This window comes from Ambystoma mexicanum, chromosome 9 (assembly GCF_040938575.1).
Source record: "Ambystoma mexicanum isolate Mex_15411 chromosome 9, UKY_AmexF1_1, whole genome shotgun sequence".
Classification (NCBI taxonomy): Eukaryota; Metazoa; Chordata; class Amphibia; order Caudata; family Ambystomatidae; genus Ambystoma; species Ambystoma mexicanum.
This window is the reverse complement of record NC_090931.1, coordinates 631,336,039-631,358,369: the sequence shown is the minus strand read 5'-3', so window position 1 is coordinate 631,358,369 and position 22,331 is coordinate 631,336,039. Positions and strand designations below refer to the sequence as shown.

At 47.9% G+C, this 22,331-nt stretch overlaps 1 protein-coding gene across 1 annotated transcript in view; it reads right to left on the bottom strand.

Moving 5' to 3' along the window:
* BLTP2 (bridge-like lipid transfer protein family member 2) overlaps nt 1-22,331 on the bottom strand; it is a 1,026,973-nt gene that overhangs the window by 904,843 nt on the left and 99,799 nt on the right. Inside the window, exon 2 of the mRNA XM_069615333.1 lies at nt 21,531-21,660. Within this exon, the coding sequence (XP_069471434.1) occupies nt 21,531-21,660 (130 nt within the window). The remainder of the gene's footprint in view (nt 1-21,530; nt 21,661-22,331) is intronic.

The window sequence follows — 22,331 nt, the reverse complement described above, 5'->3', positions numbered from 1 at the left end:
AGGCCGTCTTCTGTGAAGGGAAACAAGACCGACTTTTCCCTGTTCACCTTAAAGCCAGAGAAGGTCCCATATTCGTCGATTACTTCTAAATTATTTCTAGGGCCGCCGGGTTGAGCCCATTGGATTTACCAGGTGCAGCATGACATCATCTGCATAGAGCCCCCCTTTGAATTCCCTCACCGCCACCTTGATTCCCTCTACTTGGGGGGCCCTCCTCAGTCATTCAGCCAACGGTTCCATCGATAACACAAATAGGAGTGGCGAGAGGGGACATCCCTACCGCGTGCCCCCAATTAGTTTGAAGGACCTTCAGGAGCCTCTCTCCAAACCCATATTGACGCAGGACGCCGTAGATGAAGCCCCACTCGACCCAGTCAAATGCTTTATCAGTGTCAAGGGCAACCAACACCGGATTGCCCACTTCCTTTGCACAAAACGCTCCACCTGATGGAGATTACAGCAATGTGTCAGCTCCCAGTCTTCCCCGGATGAATCCCACCTGGTCCAAATGGACGAATTTTGGTATGACCCCCATCTATCCTTGTGGCCAGCACGCCTGGTGAAGATCTTGGCGTCCCCATTGAGAAGGGATATGGGGCGATATGATTTACAGTTCTTGGGATCCGTCCCTGCCTTGGGTATGACCGTCATCAGTGCTCTACCAAACAATGGGGGAACCCTCCCTGTGGTCAAGTTAACCCCTTAAGTGCCCTCGTTCTGCCGTGAATCTATTCTGGAAGACAGGAGTTTTATTTTAGCCACAATCTCCTTCTCTCGGGGCCCACCTCCCAAGTGCCCCCCAGCAACCCCCTTAGAGTCTTCCCAACCTTGTATTTCGATAAGGTGCGCTCTCCGTCCTGCTGTTCTGTGCAGGGGCGCGTCGTGGCTGGGCACCTTACAGCCAGTTACTTCACTTGCGTGGGCCCTGGAGTCAAGTCCTGCTGCGACTCCGCTCTTGAAGTAAGTCTATAGTTCTTAAAGAGTGTGTGTCCGTAATAGTAGTTGCCCTGTTAATCTCTTCCTTCTCTCGTAGGTGCAGATGGGATGATGAAGACGTCGAGCTGATGGAGAGGGCGGTGCTCGAGATGGTAAGTGAATGCTAACCTGTGGTGTTCTTCCCTTGCAGGTCGCCGAGAAGTAACCACACGTGTCCCGATGAAACAGCACCGCACATGTGTGGGTGCACCTACCTGGAGCGCAAAAGGAAAAGGGTAACCCACTGGTAAAACCAATCCTTTCGGCACAGCACATTTTGTTCATGTGGGCAACCTACAGATTTGGGCCTAGGGTGTCGAAGCCAGCAAGGAAAACAGGGAACCCCAGTCAGTTTTGAAAAGAGGGCACACTTGTGGGAATCCACAGCGGTCTGCTTGCACAAATTCCCCCAGTTTTTATTAGCCACAATCCCTGACAAAGTGTGATATTTGGTGGGGAAAAAAACACAATGTTCACTTTGTCTGGGATTCTTGGTAATAAATTCTGGGAAAAAAAGGGGCCAAATTTGGCCGAGATATCTCATGTAACAAAAAAGTTACAAGGCATTGAATGGCAACATACCGAAATCACCAAAAAAGGCCTTGGCACTGGGGGGGGAAACCCATGGAACTTAAAGGGTTAAACAACCTGGCCATGTGACAGGCAAGGGTGCCCAAAACACCCTGTAAAACACTGCCATGTACCAGTCCTCCCCAGGGGCCTTCTCCAGTTTTAGCCCACTAATCACCCTAAGCACCTCCTCCTTGGTAATCAGTGTCTCCAGGTCGTCGACCTCGCTTTCGAGTAGGGTCGGCAGGTGCATGCCACTAAGGTACCTCTCCAGCTCACCCTCCTCAACCTCACTTTCTTTACTGTATAGCTGTTCATAGAACGTGGCCAGTTCCTGCAGGATTTTCCCCATAGTGGATCGTAGGGATCTGTTACGCTCACCTGGTATCCACGGGGATGCCACCCAGCCAGATGGTCGCTGATGCCCTTCCTGATGGTTCCCCTGTGGTCTCGGTGTCAAGGGAATTCTGCCTGGAAAATGAAGACTATGTCAGGACTGGGCGACCAAGGTAAGCAGTTTAATCCCCCACCTCCTTATATCTCCAGCCCCTCCAGGTACTCTTCTCACCTGGTTGCCGGAATTGGTGGGCTCTCCGTCCTGCTCTCTGGGCAGGTGCGCGTTGGCTTTTGTAGGCGCTGGCGGTCCAGTTACTTCACTGACTGCGGCCCTTGTAGTGTCTTTCAGGTAGGTCTTATTGCAATTAATGGTGTTGTATTTCTTGCATGCCTTTGTCTGTTCTAATGTCTCTTTTTATCTCTTCTAAGGGTGTGGGGTGTCCACTCTGAGAACGGGATGTACTGGTTCTCACCTGGAGATGATGGCGCGCTATAGCGCTATGATGCGGTAAGGAGGCGCTTTGCGTAGCGCAGTGATGCCTTGTCCTCACTGACCTGTGTTTTTCCCCTTTTCATAGGTCGCAGAGAGTACCCAGCGCAGATGGGGTTTCCAGAGCAGTGCCGGTCGAGAAGTAACCAGCCAGGTAAGTTTTTAAGCGCTTTTATGGTTGTAATGTCTCTAGTACCTCTGTTAATAATGTCTTTCTCCTTTTCTCAGGTCCCTCGATCCGGGCGGCAAACTCCTCCAACAGAGATGCCCAGGAGCTGTGAGCAGAGATGGATGAAGATTGCAAGTAAGATTCTGCTGCTAACAATGTTTCTTTGTTTTTTCTGCAGGTCCGGAATTCGTCGGGTTCGCGAGAAGCTGGACACGGTGAGCGTCACGTTGCTAGAAGCAAAGTAACGCGAAGCGTGTGTTCTTGTTCGGGTGTGGTTTAAATAGCCACTGTAAAGTAGTCCAGGTAAAGTAGTCCCTAGGCCACCACACCCAAAGCACTAGACCGCATAGCTTGGTTCTAGGAACCCAGCTATGTGGACGCCTTCATGTTGGCTGAAAGCCTTAATAAAGTAGTCCCTTAAGCAGATGCCTCTCCCAACTGATGTGCCTGGCACCAAAGGCGCCAGGATTGGCCCCAAGAGGGCTTGAAAAGTGGAAGTCTGGCCTTATTAAAGATCCGAGCCCTGATTCCACCTGGCTTGTGGGCTTGCCAGTGGGGGTCAGGGCTGAGGGTCGTGACAGGATCCCCCTGAATCCTCAACTGCAGTCACCCACCAGTTAGCTCTTTGTCCCTGCAGCCTAGATGCCAACAGGGTGTCCGCTTTATCCCCCTTCTCGTAGTATCGCTATCTGGGTAACTGTCATGCCTGCGCCATGGGCGCATACATTGGCAATCAATATGGACAAATTGTTATTCATTTATCTACAGAAAACTCCTGGATCAACCGCTATTCACTATTTGGACTTTATTTCCCATTTGCAAGACTTTGGTGCCTTTTTATTTTTCCCAGAAAACTACACTTACCATAATGCACTTGGCTATAACCATCCATTCCTGGCTATTCCTATTTTTTTTTCATCAGAACTAATCCCCAGAAGCCCTAGGGATTTGCTCTGCTTCTACCAGCTCAGGAACAGAGAGGGAGGTGGCCGATTGTCTGCAGGTGTGCTGAGCCAGGTGCAACCAATTAGCCTGCTTCTGTGCTGGGCTGGGCAGTATAAAGGCGGCTTGCTGCGAGAGCTCAGTCTCTTGCATTGAGAGTCCTTCTGGCACCTTATTTGCTTCGAGCTACAAACTTTGTATTCTGTTTCCTGATTTCACCTGCTCTTTGTTCCAGTGCCCTGGTGGGCTCCTGCCTTGCAGCCTGCTACACCCTGCTGCCTACAGCCCTAGCCTTTTGGGCTCCCTGCCTCAGCCCTACTCTTCCAGGCTCCTGCCTTGCAGCCGATCACGCTCTGCTGCCTTCCAGCCTCCGCCCTTGCCCTGCCGGGCTCTCAACATTGCAGCCGATCACGCTCTGCTGCCTTCCAGCCTCCGCCCTTGCCCTGCCGGGCTCTCCACATTGCAGCCGATCACGCTCTGCTGCCTTCCAGCCTCCGCCCTTGCCCTGCCGGGCTCTCCACATTGCAGCTGATCACACTCTGCTGCCTTCCAGCCTCCGCCCTTGCCCTGCCGGGCTCTCCACATTGCAGCCGATCACGCTCTGCTGCCTTCCAGCCTCCGCCCTTGCCCTGCCGGGCTCTCTACATTGCAGCTGATCACGCTCTGCTGCCTTCCAGCCTCCGCCCTTGCCCTGCCGGGCTCTCTACATTGCAGCTGATCACGCTCTGCTGCTTTCCAGCCTTAGCCCTTGTCCTCTGGGCTCCCTGCTCTGCAGCCTGCCTCACTGCGGCTGCCTTCAGCCCTTGTCCTCTGGGCTCCCTGCTCTGCAGCCTGCCTCACTCCGGCTGCCTACAGCCCTTGTCCTCTGGGCTTCCTACTTGGCAGCTGATCATGCTCCGCTGCTTACTACCTACCTTTTTCCGCTGGGTTCTCGGCCTAGCAGCCCTCTACAGTCCTCTGCAACCTTCTACGGTCAGCGGCCCTGCCCCTCAGGGCTCACTCCTTGTTGCCCGGTCCTTCTGGGTTCCTTGCCGTGCAGCTTGCTTTACTCTGCTGCCCTAAGCCCTTTCCCTCTGGGCTCTCTACCTTACAGCCCTGCTCCTGTGGGCTTGCTCATTGCTTTCCTGCTCCTCTGAGCTCTCAACCTTGTTCCTTACTGTCCTCTGCTATCCTATCCTGTTACACGACTTTCCCTTCATTTCCTTCTGCTAGTTTGCTATCAACCTCCTTTTCCTGGATTTGTCTGTAAGTATCTTCTCTTGTCCTGTTTGTAGACTCTTTTGTACAGAGCTTGTCTGTTGGTTCCCATCAGTCAACCTCTGCCCCTTCCCTTGTCTCGTTTCTACATTACAGACACCCATAGCTGCTGTTCCAAGCCATGAGCAAACAGCGTGGGCCTCTGTTATAGCAAACTGTGCAGAAGGCTTGAGTATTTCCTAAGGTTCGTGGAATATTCTTTTCCTATATCTGCATACACCCCAAGAGGGAATTCATTCTGTACCTTTTCCTTGCTACTCTTGCCTACTCTTCGTTCTCTTTCCTTTCAGCTGTGTGTGTGCTTCTCTGTCCACTTTATTTAGGCACAACCACCCAAACCCTTTTTGGGTGTCCTGTGCCACTCTTAATAGAGTGCCATCCCTGACAGTAACTGAGAGGCTGGAGACCACCTTTCCCACCTCAGGAGCCTTCAACTCCTGCAGTTTCTCCCTGGCTAGTTGTAGTTTATCCTCCTCCTTTGTCCCCCCTGCCCAGTTCCCCTGCCTCCAATTCACGGATCTCAGATCCGAGTGTCTCCATTCTGCGGGTCCTCACCCTTTTCTTGGCAGCTCCTTCTCGTATCAGGAGACCCCTCCATGAGGCCTTGCCCACCTCCCAAACCGTCCAGAATTCCACCTCCCAAGTGTCGTTGAAGCTGCAGTATTAGTCTATCGCAGCCTTCATTTCATCAGCAAAGACAGCATCCTTTAGGAGCATGTCATAGCAGTGCCAGAGAGACTCTTTGTTCTGAGGCGCCTCAATTAAATATTCATTTCAACCATGTTGTGGTCGGACCAATTAAGGGGGGTTAGCTTGCTTGCTATGACCCTTTGCCCGTGTAGGTGTTGTATGAACCAGTAATCGAACCTTGTTCTTAACCCGTGGGATGGGGGAAGCAGCTATAGCCCCTAACGGCGGGGTGGAGCTACATTCACACATCGACCAGGCCCTGTTCATTCATATATCCAAGGAACCCCTAGCCCTCCTGTGCTCCTCCGTTGGCCATCCCCACCACTGCAATCCATAAATCTGTCCACCCAAATGTTGAAGTCCCCTCCTAGCAATAATAGCCCCACTGCTCGGCTGAGTATTTCTCCCAGGACCTCTCGAAGGAACTGAAACTGACCCGAGTTCGGGCAGTATACCGCTGCCAGGGTCACCTGTACTCCCTCCAGGGTCCCAGAGACCACCAAGGCCCTCTCATCAGCCTTCTTCCACACCTGTGGTTACCCCAACCTGATTCTACAACTAAGGATGATGCCTACTCCTCCCTTTGTAATGGATCCAGAGGCACAGAAGACCTGCCCAATCTGAGCTCCCGGTATGGGCCTTTCCTCCCCCTCACCAGCCGCGTCTCCTGAACAATCAGAAAGTCTAGTGCCCTATTGCGAAACTCTGTAACCATCAGGGATCGCTTGGTAGGTGAATTTAGGCCCTTAACAGTCAGGGTACCTACCCTAAGTGCATCGGCCCAGCCTCCACTATCAACTTGCGCCATTCTGATTTTCCGACCAATATCCAGACCCCTCTATTCCATCAATAGTGTGGTAACTGCTCAAAAACTGTTAACCAACAAGCCCTGCCCCCCCCACCCTTTACAACCCCTTGCTCCCTGAAACTTCCCTTGGATTTGTGAGCCAACACCTCCGTGGCCCACCCGTCTACTTTGGCCCTCTCCCCCGCTCACCTCTACTTCTGTTTCCCCCTGCTCCCCCCTTGTCCCCTCCCTCAATTCCACCTGAGACAAAGACTACCTCCTTCCTTCCAAAATGCCCACCTTGTGATGGGCCACCAAGGGCAACTAGTGCTTCGCCTTCCGTCTCACTTAACACCTCCCTTCTCCCCGGCATCTCCCAACGCATTTCATTTCGCGCCACCCAGGGCCTGCCTGTACATGAGTCCGTGTTTTAACACATTAGGGGGTTTATGGTTTCGCTGGTGGTGGAGTGTTGAGCTTCTTGTATTTCTGCTCCAGGAATAATCTTCCTAGCGCGTAGGGAGCCCTCCTGGCCCTGCTACATCGCCACCACCAGCGTTCTCCCTGGGCCTTCATTAGAGATCTCCTCCTTCAGGAAGCGCAAGACCTGCAGTGCCTCCTGGCCACTGGTGACCCGGTTGTCTACTTCCCCTCTCTCAAAGGACAGTGCGAAGGGGAAGGACCAACAGTACCTGATGCCCTTGTCCATCAGTCATTGGGTCAGGGGATGCAAATCTCTCCGCCGGGAGAGGGTGAGGCCCAATAGGTTATGTTATGTTATTTGGCATTCATATAGCACTCTATATATCATTGGTATGATCTCAAAGCGCTTGTAGCTTGAACGCCCTTGGGGACTTAAGTCCAGGTCAGTCGAGTGAGTAGGGTAGCATAGGGCGCTTGGGTGCACTCAATATGTTAGCAGCTGATGCAATTTCCCAGTGGTAGCTGCATCCTAAAATTAGGTGTGGTGATAGTGAGATCAGTCGAATGTGTGCAGTCTGGTGGTTGGTATCCGAGATTGCATTCTGGTGGCATTAGGCCTGTGTAGGACGATTATGTGCGCAGCTAGGCCGATTTTCTCATGGGGTATAGCTGCGTTCTAGCAGAATGTTGAGGTGTTCATGGAGTATTGTTCGTATGTGAGCAGCTGGGTCGAAATTAATCGAGGGGTATAGCTGCGCTCTATTGTGTGCTGGTTTAAGGTAGAGTGAGCATACTGATAGGAGAGGTGAGTGTCTGGGCGTTCTATTCTTATGAGCACACTGATTCAGGATTTCGTTCTGGTCTGGATGAGCTGGTAGCAGTCGTCTTTGTATTTCGCGGTCACTGCACTCTGGGGTAGAATTCAAGCTTGGAGCAGAGCAAGATAAGATTGCTCGGACAGGGGTTATTATTCTTAGGCTCAGCACTATGCATCTCAGGGGCCCGGGCTCCGGGTCAATGGTTGTGGTTTATGGTGGGTTGCAAGAAAGGATTAGGTAGGATATTTTGTCCTGAAAGACCTTGACTATCTCCTTCAAATTCAATACTGCCTAGTTGCTTGGCCTTTTCTAGAACCTTCATCTTCTCTCTGTACTGGAGGAAACAGACCACTATAGACCTAAGGCCTCTGCCTCCTTCTCCTCCTCCTCCTCCTCCTCCTCCTCCTCCGTGGGTCCTTTTGAGCTGGACTTCCTTTCCACCGTCTCCCAGGAAGAGAGTATTGATCAGACCCTGAACCTTCCTCCCAACGTCTGCCGCCGTATCTCCCTTTTTTTCTTTCACCCCCAGAATGCGCAGGTTGTTTTGCCGCTCTCTATTTTTTAGGTCATCCAGTTTCAGCAACGTGTGCCCCTCACAGGACTCCAGGTCTGTGAGCCACGCCTTGCACTTTATGTCCAAAAGGTCCACCTTGCAGGAGGTTATTCTCCATCCCTTCCATCTTATCCTCCAATGTATCTACTTGACCCTTAAGATCACAGATGGAGGCTTGGCTATCTGTTTGAATAGCCTTGATCGCCTGTAGAATGTCTTTCAGATCATCTCTGGTCAGGGCCGGTGCTCCCCACCCTCCACCATTGTCTCTTTCACCCTTGGAGTGTCCCCGACGTTCTCACCCGACTGCCTCTGAAAGTGCTGCAGAGATGCGAACGCCGCCAGCTCCCTCCTCTTCTGTGGGGTTGGGCCAAGGCCCTTCCCAGCTCGCCCTGGCGTCGCCACTCCCTCTCAAGTCTGCTCAGGGTGTGGCCCCGGATATGTCCCTCCGGCTCGTTGGCCCAGCAGCAGTCCACCTTTGTGTTTACCCTTCCCTTCTGCAACTCGGGTCAAATGGAGTCCGCTGGTTCTGGGCCCCCCCAAGCCCCACTCCAGACCACATCCACGGGCGGGCCCTGCGGGCCTCTATGTCAAAGCAGGCCAAATGTGCTGCTGCTTTCTTTTCACCTTTGGGGGGTGGGGGGGGACACTGACTTTCCACTATGATGCTCTTCTCGGCTCTGCCTGCAATGGAGCTCAGACTCCCTGTGGAGGTGGGATGGACTACGTCAGCATATTCCCCATGTCCCTTGTCAAACGTGGCCGCACCCGGGTCTGCGCGGGGCCGGCCCTCTGCTCTGTTGGCCTCACATCAGTGGAACTATGCACAGGGGGGATGGGTGGGCCCACCTTCACTCGCAGGCACCCCGGAGCAAAGGACATCTGTGGGCCGGGTTGTGGGCCGTGACCGGCCCTGGTCCGCCACCAGGCTCCAGCCGGGCCTGGCCCAGCTCACCTTTCCTTTTCGTAGCTGCCGTTATGTCTGGGTCTGGCGGAGCCCCTCCCCCTACCCCGCTTTTCCTCCGGGGTCTTTTCCACACTCCTAGTGCATCCACCACTAGTCCCGGGCAGGTCTACCGACCAGCTGGGTAACGCAGGACCCAGGCCCATCCGCTGTGCTGTGTGGGCGTGGGGAGATCCCTGGTTTCGCCACTCCTTCCCTTTGCGCCCTTTCGGCTGCTCTGGGCTTCCTGCCACTCCGCCTGCTCCGTTGGGGTCAGGCTGCCTCAATGCCTGCACGAGTCCAAGATCTGCTTTGTCGCCCAACTCCCACTGCATGTAGCCAGAAAAAACTCCTATGTCGCTTCTGAAATGACCATGGGGGAAGCCACAAACCGCTTTCTAGGGACATTGGTCAGTGCGGGTGGGTTCCATGTACCGCTGACATCCGTTACACCATTTGCCAGCTGCGATTCCCGATCTTACGGTTCCTTTGTCGAAGGCTTTGCGGGTCTGTATTGAAAAGGACATGGGTAGCTCCATCCTTGGCGTCCTTTCAGGTCTCGCCGCCTTTCTCCTCTGTTTGAACTGCTGTTGTGGAATAGCCGTTTTCTTGTGCGTTTGACTTTGCTCAGAATGTGCTCTCATGCTCCTCCTTTTATCCCGATGGGAAAGAGAAACGGTAGTCAGGTGTGTGTAGTTGTCTTTAATTGCCAGACCCTTGTGTTGGGACATGTCAAGTAAACGGCTCAGGTCTTAGTCCGTTGTCGCTCACAGTGTGAGAAAGTGTTCGTATTGGAAAAGGGGGGGGTAGAGTTTCTAAATATCCTACTTGACAGGATGGGGAAAAGGTGTCATAAGGAAGGGGATACCACGTTTTACCCTTCAGTGTCCCACTTCCACTCCCAGAGGAGCCCTCATCCAGGTGATCCTCCCTCACTGATCCACCACCAGGAACTGGATCCAATAGCGATGGCCGTGTCCTGGCCACCTGGAGGACAGATCCCGGGGACCAGTTGTAACAGACAATCTGGCTTCCGCCTGCTACACGGAACAAAAACAGCTTTAATTGACTTAAAGACCCAAATAGACGAGCTGAGAGACAAAGGGCAGTCAGTACTTCTGCTCCTTCTTGATCTCTCAGCCGCATTCGATCTGGTCAACCATAAAGTCCTCTGCAGACCCCTTGATTCTGCTGCCACTTCTCCCCGGAAGCCATCAACTGGATTAAATCTTTCTTGAGCGAGAGAACCATGAGAGTCTCCTCTCCCTCGGCAGCCGCAGACCCCACCCCCATCCTGTGTGGTGTCCCTCAAGGCTCTTGCGCCTCTCCAACTCTATACAATACCTTCACCAAACCCTTGTTAGATGATCTGGACCTTCTGGGTATTACCTACACTAATTATGCAGATGATACCCAGATTCTCTTCCCGCTTTCTGGGGATCACAACGAGGACACGGGGCTGGTGAACAAAGTATATCTTATCATCCAAGCATGGATGGCCACTCATGGCCTATGCTTGAACGATGATAAGACAGAGTTGATAATTTTGGGTTCTCAGGCTAACATCAAAAAACTAGATCAGGAATTTTCTTCATTCAATATTGATGGGAACTTCCAAGGAGGTAAAAATCCTTGGCTTCTACTTGGACTCCACATTGTCCTTTGATAAACAGATCAAATCCCTGACATCCACCACAGCTTACACGTGCAAGCTTCTCAGAGCTGGCAAGTCCTTCCTCTCCGACGACAGCTGCTTGATCCTGGCTAGAGCTCTAATCCCTCCAGAATTGATTACTGTAATGCTCTTTACAGTGGTGCTAATAAAATGACTATCCATAAACTCCAAACCCTACAAAATAACGCTTTAAGAGAAGCCTTAGGCATAAGCAAAAGAACCCACATTTCCCCCCTCAGATGCCATCATAAATGGTTATCCACGGCCAATAAAATACAATTGAAGACGCCATCATTGACCCACAAATATCTTAATAACGCTGCCCCTAGCTACATTACAGCTAAGCTTCAGAGAAAAATCGTCCACAGACTAACCAGAGCCGGCAATGCTAATTGCCTGACCATACCTAAATACAAGCTCACCACTATTGGTGGCAATAGCTTCCCTGTAAAGGCTGCTAAATGCTGGGACTCTCTGCCTCAAGATTTGAGAGCTGACCTACCTTACCTACACTTCAGAAAAAAGGTGATAAAACACATCATCGCTACAGACCTTTTGCCTCTGACCTGTTAGATTATGCCTGTTGTCCCTGTTCACTTGCGTGCCTTAGTGATACACGGAGGTTCTGACTAAGCATGGCACATTTCTGCACACTGCTCATGTTTATTCTTGTAACTACAAAGGCCACATTACCTCTATATATATTTGCACATTCTGTATACTCTGTACTTATGTAATTTCTGTGTATATTTGTGTATATTGAATGCATATTTGTAACTATGTAAGCTTTGCATCTTCATACTACTGCGCCCTCTTACATACGGGTTTGGTGCACATAACAAATGAATAAACATACAAACAAACAGTGAGTGAGACACATTCAGGTTTCTCACAGCACACACAATGATCAGGAATGTGCAATAGTAAAATTCCTCACAGTGAATACAAGAGAGGAATCCTGTGCTAGTGCTTAGGAAACCAGATACTCACACAAATAGGCGAAAGCGAGCAAAGAGGACTGCAAGAATAGCTGCTGTGCATGTTCCACGAGAGCACAGCGTCAGCAGTAGTGTGCCCAGAATCAGCAGACAGAAGATAAGTGCTAATGCAGAGGTGGGAACTACGAAGCAAAATGGCCAAGAACAGGAGAAAAGTAACTAAAACTCTTCCAACGCAAGAGTTAATGGGTGAATGAATTCTTAAGCTCGATAAAACGGTGAGCATGTAATTCCAGAATAAAGCTCAGCACGTGTGTTCCAAAGTAAATAAAGACAGCGGGAATGATCAGCGAGCTGGGTAACGACACGCGGTTCCTAGTGACAGCATCGATATTCAAAGCATCGACAAACCATAGCATAGAAGAAAATGATGGGGGGGGTTCCTCCCCCAAACCACCTTTTTAATGGTTTAAAAAAACATTGTTAGTAAACTAAACCCTTAACCATTGAAAAAAATGCATTCAATGGGTTTTTTTAAAGCATTTTTTTCAATGCTATGGTTTGTCAATGCTTTGTTTTAGATGTAATGACCGGATAACCAACGTGCGAGTGTTCGGAAAGCAATAAACACTGCGTGCGTGTTCTAAAAGTAATTAGAACACCCTAGCAAGTGTTCTGTGATGGTGATTGGTCAATCTGCGGGCTACACGCACTGGTATAGCCTGCAGATTGATTACAATCTGTAGTTTGGGCTGCATGTGTATTCCGGAACGGAAAGAGTTAACTTTGGAAGACGTGTGCACGTAGGCATGCCCAGTGAAATGAAAGGTAAGGAAACGCTTTCATAGGGTTGCACATAAATAAAAATGGGTCTGACAAAAGCTGCACTGCAGCGTTAGGTGGAACGTGTGTTGCCTGTTAATGCGATATGTGTGCAGATGTAGCTTGCAGGGCATGTTTGTGTTGAGTAATTTGTAACATTTGTTTAGTGGGGGGGGCACACCTAAAGGAAACTTAATTAGAGCAGGGGGCAGGCATACCCACACCTGATTTCTGTTTATTATGATACTCCTCCCATCCTAGCACCTTCCATCACCCTATAAAAAACATTTTTAATTGAAGTACAAAAAAATGTCTGCAACAATTATTTACCATTTTGCAATATTTTGTACTTCAATTAAAAATGTCTCATTTATTCAACTTTAATTAAACAATGAGTGTGCTCTAATAGCTTTATAGATCTGCAGCGAGGTCCGTACCGGGCGTTATGGTCCCTCATACCTCATTAACTCGGTCGTCAGGGCCCAGAACGCCCAGTATGGCCCTCACTGCAGGTCTATAAAGCTATAATAGTACAGCGCGAGTGTTATGAATGTACAGAATACTGCAAGAGTATTCCAAACATGCAAAGCAGTGCGCGAGCAAGAAGAAGGATTAGTAATGCACAGAGGTCCAGGAATACAAAACAAACAGTAGCGAGAGCTGGGGAACGTGTTGCGCACAATGTTGAAATGCAGGCAATTGAGTCCAGAAGTCCCTTGACAACGTTTCAATATAAGGAGACATTGTAAAGGGGAGAGACAGCTGACCGAGTAGAAGGGATGGGCGAAAGGGGAACAACGATTAGCATCGAAGGGATAGTGAGTAGTCCAGGGAAAACTCACAGAGGCGTGGAGTCAAGAGTGAAGTGACATGCCGGTCTGGTAACAGGGCTCCTTTATATCGGTAGTTCAGGAGCTAATGGCAACTTGCTGGTAGTCATTTTGGGAACTAGATTGTCGCACACGCTTCAGGACGAAGGAGCAATCCGGCGTCATCTTGGAATGGATGTATCTGATTAATATTATTTTCCATTTGCGCCATAAGGACCAGGTAGGGTAATGACTCATGAGGGGCTAGTTCTGTTATAACTGATATTATAGGGCAAGCAAAACAGGTTAAGTGGGCCGATTTAGATATAGAACACACCCTTCCACTTCTATATAGGGATTTGTTCAACCCATTGTGCAAGGTCTTCGGCTAAGGGTGTGCTACAGCCATTGAAATTCTGGATTCTTTTTCCCAGATTGTTTCAATCACATGAGAGTATGTAACCACCCCTTGTAAGGTAATTATGAAGCTGGCTATTAATACCACTCCCTGGTAGGATAAGGAATGTAGAGAGGCAAGAAAACTCTGATCAGATGCAGTTAAAGATTTTACTTCCTTTAACCGGGCATGACCTTTCTAAAGTAAGATTTAAATATTGGAAATTAATAGCCAAGAGGGAGGACTTAATGTTGGCTGCTAAAAATAAATACTCCCGAAGGTTTTGGGGATTAAAGGATAGTCAGGCGTCACCTGGTAATGTTATCCATGCCAGCATCATTTCTAATAGTTGGGTGGATCATTTTGGAGTACTCTACAGAGAATCTAGGGTGCAATTCTTGCCGTATGACCAGGTGGGAACACTCACTTCGCTCCACCTTTGGTGTTTACATAGCCGAGATCAAACTAGCAATCCTTTCCCAGAAAGTCAACAAGGCTCTTGTTTAAAGAACAGTTACAGATTTCGGCACCATTCTAATTGAATTTATTTAATGCAATAACAAGGGAAAGAACTGCACTAACATTCTAGTCCAAAGCTGAGATTGTCCCTATTTATAGGAAAGGGGGACATGACCACCCTGGGAATTACAGGCCCATATCCTTGCTCGATTCTTCAGGGAAGTTGTTTGCAAAAGTAATCTTGGGGCTCTCGAAGGATGGAGCTGCAGAGGCCAACTTTATAAAAATGGGCAAGCGGGCTTCAGGGAGAACGTAAGTACAGTCGATCGGTGCTTCAGACAAACTATTCCTTGAAAAATATGTGGAACTAAGATAAACAAACATATATGGTTTTTGTGGACCTGCACACCGCATTTGACATGCTTCCTCTTGCCAATCCTTGGGAAACCTTACCATTGCAAGGCATCCCGGGTGAGTTACTGGCGGCTATCCTACTGCTTTATGAGAAGAAAGAGGCAGTGATACAGTGCGGGTTGGGGAGTGGGGGAATACCCCATTGATACATTTAAAAAAGGGTGTACGTCAAGGCTCTGTCTTGGCTCGAACCCTTTTTGTTATTGTACATGAATAGCCTAATTATGAGGCAGTTAGAATCTCCCACTGATGCCCCGGTCCTGGCAGGTGAAACAATGCCGGTATTAATTGAGGATTAAGCAATTTTTATATCCCAATCCATCTCAGGCCTAAAAGCACAAGTGAATGTGTTTGCAGAATTTTGCAATGAGAGAGGATTATCGATTAATATTAATAAAACAAAATCCATGACCTTCTCTAAGAAAAGAACCTGGATGCAAATATGAGTGTGGCTAGCAAACATCATTGAGCATATTAATCATTATGATTATCTGGATGTCCGTTTTGCTTCTTTTGGCAGCTGGGAGCAGAAACATGCAAGGTCAGCGAACATTCTTGCAAGTTATAGTGGCGCCATTACAAAATGTGCATATAGCCAGAAACACGGTACAGTAAGACCTCTCATGCAAGTCTACAAAGCGAAGACCAGGCAGGCTGACCTGCATGGGGTGGATCTCTGGGGCATTTTTAACTGTTATAAGCTTGGGGTTGTGAAGAATAGTTTTCTTAAAAAGAACTTGGGTTTGCTGTTTAGCACATCTACAGTTTTAATTCATGTGGAAAATGGGTTACCTAACGTTATTGATGTAGCAGCATTAATGCCCGTTTGTACTGGATTAGATTATGGAGTAGTGAAGACCTCCCAAAATTCAAAGAAACTAATACTGATATTTTGCGCCAGACTGGGGGAACGTCATTAAAATGTTTTTCACATATTAAAGCATGGCTGCAAATATTAGGCTATATTGACCATCAAGCAAATATTTCTACAGCTGACAAATAGAGTTTTGACAAGCTATTGGGAGAAAGTGGATCAAGAGACTCAGACTATTGCCCAGACCTCTCATGCTCTGAGAACCTACTGGGAAAACAAGAGCATCACGGGTTATGACATAAATTTAGACACAATGAGGCCAATGGTACTCCTGTAGTTATATATTTAATTCCGTTTTGGGATTCTACCAGTGGCGGCTTTGTGTAATGCTAAGAAATCTAATAAATGCCATTACTGCCCAGAAAGGGTAGATTCTATAGAACATTTTCTGTTGATTTGCCCTTTCTATATGGCATACAGAAGGGGCTATTTAAACCAATTTTTGGGGAATTTAATATCAGGACTGTTGAGGAAGCAATGTTGCTTTGTAGAAGGACAGACAACAGTCCAAATGTCTTTGCTGTTGCAAAATACATCTTCAGAGCATGGTTAAAAAGGTCTGCATTTGTATCTGTCTATTAAGAGTTTTGACTTTACTCATGATGTACTAATTGTTACTACCGAAAATTGATTTTCATGGTTATAGTTCTTTTTCTATTATGTATTTTATAGTGTGTCCTCTTGCTTATGGTGATTGCAAGTGTATTTTTAACATTTATTTCGTTCTTACCAGATTTGTATTTCTGTGCTGACTTCATGGCATGCCTCCGAATAAAGTTTATTTGACTGAAAGGCAGAGGAGAGACAAGCCGCGGAGCCCGCAACTTTCAAGGAGGCGAATAACACCAGCATCAGACGGCGGAGGCCCGACGCATACAAACCGGGGAGACCGGTGTGAGTCAGGAGACGGGAATCCTGTACCAGGTGGTGGCGTGGCCACAATCAGATTGTGGTGGGCAGGACGCCTGGCGAAGCACACCGAGACCATCGCAGCGAGGAGTGCAAGCAGCTCCCCATCGCCAGCAGCCGTATATGGCAGCAGCCAGAAGGGAAGCAGACTAACCAGAAGCACGAGAAACCAGATCCAAAGAGGACTACAAGAGCGAGTACCGAGCCCCGCAACGTTCCCCTGCATATACGGAGGTACCGGGGAGAACGGACCTGCCACTTTCAAGTTCCGGGAACACAGCAGCAAGATAGTGAGTTAGGGTCAGGACAGAACCTAAATACCCCTGTGAAAGGGGCGTGGAAAAAAGGGGCCTTAAACATTTACCATTATAGCCTATGGAACTGTGAACTAACACTGGAACTCTCCTTAAAGTGACCCTGGGTACTTACTGCCCCATGGCCATTTTTACTCAATCCCCTAGGGGTTCAGTGAGCTCTGGTCTAAAATTCTTAATTTCTGTACTTACCTGTGACTTTCTATCCAATGTTTAAAGTCATCCCTTTCATTTCTGCAATGGTAAAATGTGCATGAAACACAAACTGCAAACAATGTGTATATTCAGGAAGGTAACTATTGGTGAAATTTTCACTGAGTCTTAGAAGCTTTTGCTCAAGTTTACTTTAGTTTCACCTTCTCAGAGGCCTTAAAGTATTGATCTGGGCAATTGGGTATTAATACAGTTAGAAGGCCCTATGAGGGCTACATTAATTGTAACTTGTGTTTTAGGCCTAGGGATTGGAAAACAAGTCTTCCCTATTAGGGAAAAATTGTGTTTCCCTTTTAATCCTATACCCAGCCATATGTGTTAGGTGACGGCCAACAGGCCTAGGGCCTTTCACATCTACTAGGGTTGGGATGTGTCTTTAGGACAATGCACATAGTTTAGCATGCAACTAGATATGTACTTACCAGATGGGTTGTATAGTATTCTGGTTCTCCCATCTGCCTATTATTATTTATTGATTTCAATGGGACACACTTGTTTGTGCTGATTTTTTAACCTGTCCTGACATTTTGAAGGGAAGTAAATCCTTCAGCTTCACTTCCCTTGCCTTTTGCTCATTGTAATGGGGAAACTGACGAGTAGTCCCTCAGACTGTCGGTACTGAGACACTTTCTTTCTCATTGCAATTCTTGTATTTTGGCAATTGCATTATCTTGCAGTGCAGTGCAGTGCAGTGCAATAGGGATACTTGGTATCCCCATACCTTTGAATTTGTTGGGCTTTTGGTCACTTTTTATATATGTGCATAAGACAAGCTGATGATAGCAGTAACATTTTTATGTTAATGTTCTCATGCACTTTTGAGGTTTACTGCAAATGGCTACTAAAAGTGGCCAGGACTCGAAGGTGGCCACGCCACTTGTCTGCTTGTTCTTTGGCCACATTTTAGGTTGGCCATCTTCCTGCCCTCACAGGTCAGGAAATCCCATAGAGGGTCATACACTTGCCCAGGAAAGCTGCTTGCTTCTTTTGCGAGTTAGTGAGCCTTTGTGTGTGTGTGAGCCAAAGTTCACATCCCCTGGTCCCAAAGAGTCTGCTGCTGGGCGGATGTGAAACCAGTAGTTGTCCACCGACTACCCGCTGTTTGAATGTGGCAGATCCTTTCCATTGGTGAGCTTGGACTTGCTTACAGCTCCAAATCTGGATAAAAGGACGACTCCAGCAGACATTCTTGAGATCCACATTGGAACCAAGAATCCTACGACGAAAAGCAGCCTGCTGACGTCTGCAGTGAACCAGCATCTTCTACCGTCACTGACCGATGAAGCCCTACTCCTTGCAAGATCTCAGAAGATACTAGTCAGTACTTCAGCCCTTGGACTAGAGGCACCAACTAGTCTCGACACGAGGTTGCAAGCCCCAAGAGCCATCAGCAAAGGCCCGGCACTGCCCGGTGGAATGACCAGTTCCCTTGCGGGCTACCTCACCAGAGGCGTCACTGTTCCACGTTCGAGCCCAGAACTTATTTGGTCCCTAGCTGCTGCCATAAGTTACACTCTCCTGGAATGTCAGCTTCCTAGCATCAAGGGAACCTGTCCTGGAGCTGCTTCTGTGGCCGACACTGGAAGATGGTCTGTTGTCGCCTGCAAAGTGTGAATGTCGCAGGGACTCACCTTCCTCCATCCCGTGAAGTGTCCTGAAGGGGTCTGCATTCTTCATCCTCTAGTGTTGCATCTTGAAGTTGGACCAGACCGGAAGAAGCTCTCGTACCTGCAACCCCTGGTCACCACGCACCTGAACAAAGGCAAAGGACGTAATATAATGTCCCCAGCGACCCTCGGACAATCCATCGCGTGACCTGGGAAAATCTGAGTCATAGGATAACATTGGGTGCAAACTCCCTCTGCATTTACCTTTGGTCATCAAACCTGGGTTAAGTATACTAGCCCTGTGCTAGCCTTGGGACTGGAAGAGAGAGGAGAACTTACCTGTCTATGGACAAATACTTATTTGACTTTTAAATAGTTCTGAACTGTTCAGAATACCACCATAAACCCATTGCATACCGTTACCTTACCTGCAACAACCAGTCTTGGAACCTGTGACTTTTGGGCACTGGAGCCCATATATCTTAGGGTTGGACTTCTGAAGTGAAAGTGAATTGTGATTGTGTGGGATCTATTCATTTTCTATTGCAACTGAATACGTACCCTTCTTACCTGGTTAAATTATTGACTAATGCATTGCAAGTGAATCTGGGCTTCCAGCCCTGCATGGAATTGGAAAGACTTTGTGCTAAGTGTTCCTGCATGCATTGGAAGATAGGCATGGGTATTGTGCACTTTTGTAGTATTGAAAAGGGAAACACTGAAAGAAATCCAAAGCAAACATCGGTTCTACTTGAAGCAGCGTTACAACATTTAAAGACTGAGTGTGTGGGTCCCCATCTATTACAAGAGGGCCCCCATGAACACAGCACAAATGTGAAACAGACAAGGTTGTTTTCTATGGGCTATGTGAAACTGGTTTAGTGGTGTTCTGGGGCTAAGAAACAGGCAACAGTTTTCTGGGGTAAATGATGTGGCATAACAATGTTCTTGTTTGTGGTATTGTAAAGCAAGTATGACCTATTTGGAGACTTATGTACCTGGCATGGCATGCTTCCCTGGGGTTAATGAGAAATGGTCACTGACATTTTCTAGTACAATAAAAATAGATAATGTTCTCGGGTTAATGTGAAAAGGTCAGGATCATTTGCTAGGGCATTATGTGGAATGACAATTGGGTTAGTATCCTAATATTACTTAAAGCACCCTGGATTATATGATCAACACTTACACATACTTTAGAAGTAATCTAGCATATAATGGAAGGATGGTGGCAAAAAATGTAAAATCAGATTTCTTTTATTAGCACAGGACCAATCAAGTGTGTTAGATCTCCTAGAATTATGCATTTAATTAGATCTATTGCCCCAATATTTAAAACCATTGTTATTCCTAATGGGATATGATTGGCCTTTATTCCCCTTGGGGTGGTGGCACATTGTAACAAGCTCTACTTAAATAATGTTGTACACATACTAGTCTACCCTGGTCTATGGTACAGCCAGTGTTTCATTTAGAAGCAAAATGCTCTGATGGGGACCTACATTATTTGAGGTTACAAGGTAATGTGTAGGTGTTCTTCGACAGACTTTGCATTTAAAGCTTTGGAATATCTGATGTGCTTCCCTGCAGATCTTCCTGCACCTTCTAAGGATTCATATCGAATATCTTTGGAAAACTTGATCAAATCCACAATTTGGCTCCATCATTTTAATCACACTATAAAAGAGAATATTCGAACCTGCCTCTCTTCCCCATTGGCCTAAAATCGCTTTCGATCATCAGTAAAATGGGTCGGACATACATATCAAAGTTCACCAACTGCCACAGAGGAGTACTAATGGGCATCTCCAGAGGCAGTGATTAACATGACAACACTCTAAGGGCCAACTTCACTGCTAGAGAATTCTAGAAGGGGTTACACTACAGAACACAGACAGGGGTCTGTTCTACAAAAAATCCATTTATCTTGCAAATTCACCACACAATTAGCTTTCAAGACAGTGGGCCTCATTACGACCCGGGCGGTAAGGGATTACCGGTACCGGTAAGGGCTCTGGTGTCGGTAATCCCTTACCTCCCAATTCCGAGGTCCCTTTGCGGGTCCTCCCTCAACGGCTGGTTTTACCAGCCGTTAAGGACGGGACCCGCAAAGGGACCTTGGAGGTAATTACGGTACCGCAATTTTCAGTACCGTAATTACCGCCTTCCCCATTTCCATTGAGCCCTACGGGGGCAAAAATGGGGAAGGGCCAATGGTGAATGGGGAATTACCACCCCGCCAACCTTGGAATGGGGCAGTAATTCCGCCATTCACCATGGGGGAATCGGTAAGGTACCAGCGTCAACCATGGCGCTAATAGCGCTATGGTTAACGCCTGGGTCATAATGAGGCCCAGTGTTTGTGATGGCGCTGAAAACAATGCTGACACATCAATGTCGGTCCCGAGAGAAAATGCCTTTTTCACATCAAGAAAAGATTGATTTAGAAAGACTGCTTGGAGCTGCTCCGAGCTGTCTTTCTAAATCGATGGTGAAAGGAGCGGGTGGGGAAATGGTAAGTGTGTCTGTGGTGGGTGGTTGTGGACAATTTGGTTGAGAAATGAAGGTGGCTAGGAAGGAAAGGGGGCTCTGGGGCAGGTGGGGACTAGGATTCCGAAGGGTCAGGGGGTGAAACCCCTCCCAGCTATGTTATAATTGTGAATTTTGAAGTCTGCGCAAAATTGGCAGGAAAGAAAAACATTTTTGTGTTCGCCCTTCAAAATGCAGAAATATCACATAGAATTCAATATCCATTGCCCCCAGGGATGTGTGTTGTGTTCGACCATCATCTGAGAGAAGGGTAGAGGGATGAGTTCACCCTCTGTATTGCTGGATCAAGCCAAACTAGGTCAGGCGGGGTGATTTCATGCACTGACAGGTAAAGCTAGTGATCACACCAATGACGGGGCACACAGAGCAGTGGTTCCACATTGAAAGAAGAATGTCCTGTTTCACAAAGCTTCAAGACAGCCTCTATTACACAATTGCTGCTTTGATGTGATTAATCTTTACCCACAGGAGATGTGTTTTTCTAGCCGGTCTTACTGGCCTATCCTTCTTTCATAAAGAAATAAGGAAAGGTTAGTGTAAAGACAGAAACTACACAATTGTGGGTGTGAAGAAACGGCCATCGTCATGTTACCCACCAGTGTTTGCTGCTGCTTCTCCAACTTGAGGCTTATGTTCTGAAGCCACAAGAAGCCCAACGATCCAATTTTCAAATCTGCCCCGAGCTTTCGTAGGCACCAGCTGGTAACCAACCGATACAAGAGCCACCTGAAAAAGAGGAAAGGAATGCGAGACACAAGTAAGCAGAGTGTAAGAAGCAATAACAGCAGGTGTCAATGAATGCTTAAGGGAGGAGCAAAGAGAAGGGAAAGATGTTCAAACTTGGGCCCATTTTCAGTTCAAGCTCAGCTTCACTGTTTTTTTCTCTTTACCACCTAACACCATTCATTCACTACCTGTTCAGGCACAGACACAATGACACCTGGAATAGTAGTAAGAGTCAAACATGATAGCAACAGAGCCTCAGAAGGGAAAAAAGTGCTCCTCATAAACGAGCACTGACAGCATCTTTACTAACCAATAGCAGAGGAAAATACAGTTGAATGGGCTTCTACGAGCAAATCTCCCCCTCCATCCACCCCCCCATCCCAAGAGCAGAATTGTGTTCATCTGCATATGAAACACATTTTTACTGTTGACGTGGCAATAGCTACATGGATGCGAAAAAAGCAATTTGAATCCCCACAGTATAAGTGAGATTGGTTTTGGCATTTAGGATGGATACATATGTACACCTGGGCCATGACCAGCAGCATATTCTCTGTAATTATCTAAATCTCTGTAATTTTGTGGTGATTAAAACAGTAATTTCTGCCAATGAGTCAATTGCAACCATTCAGCTGCTCCTTATCAAACGCCTGGTCACATTGAATAGCTGT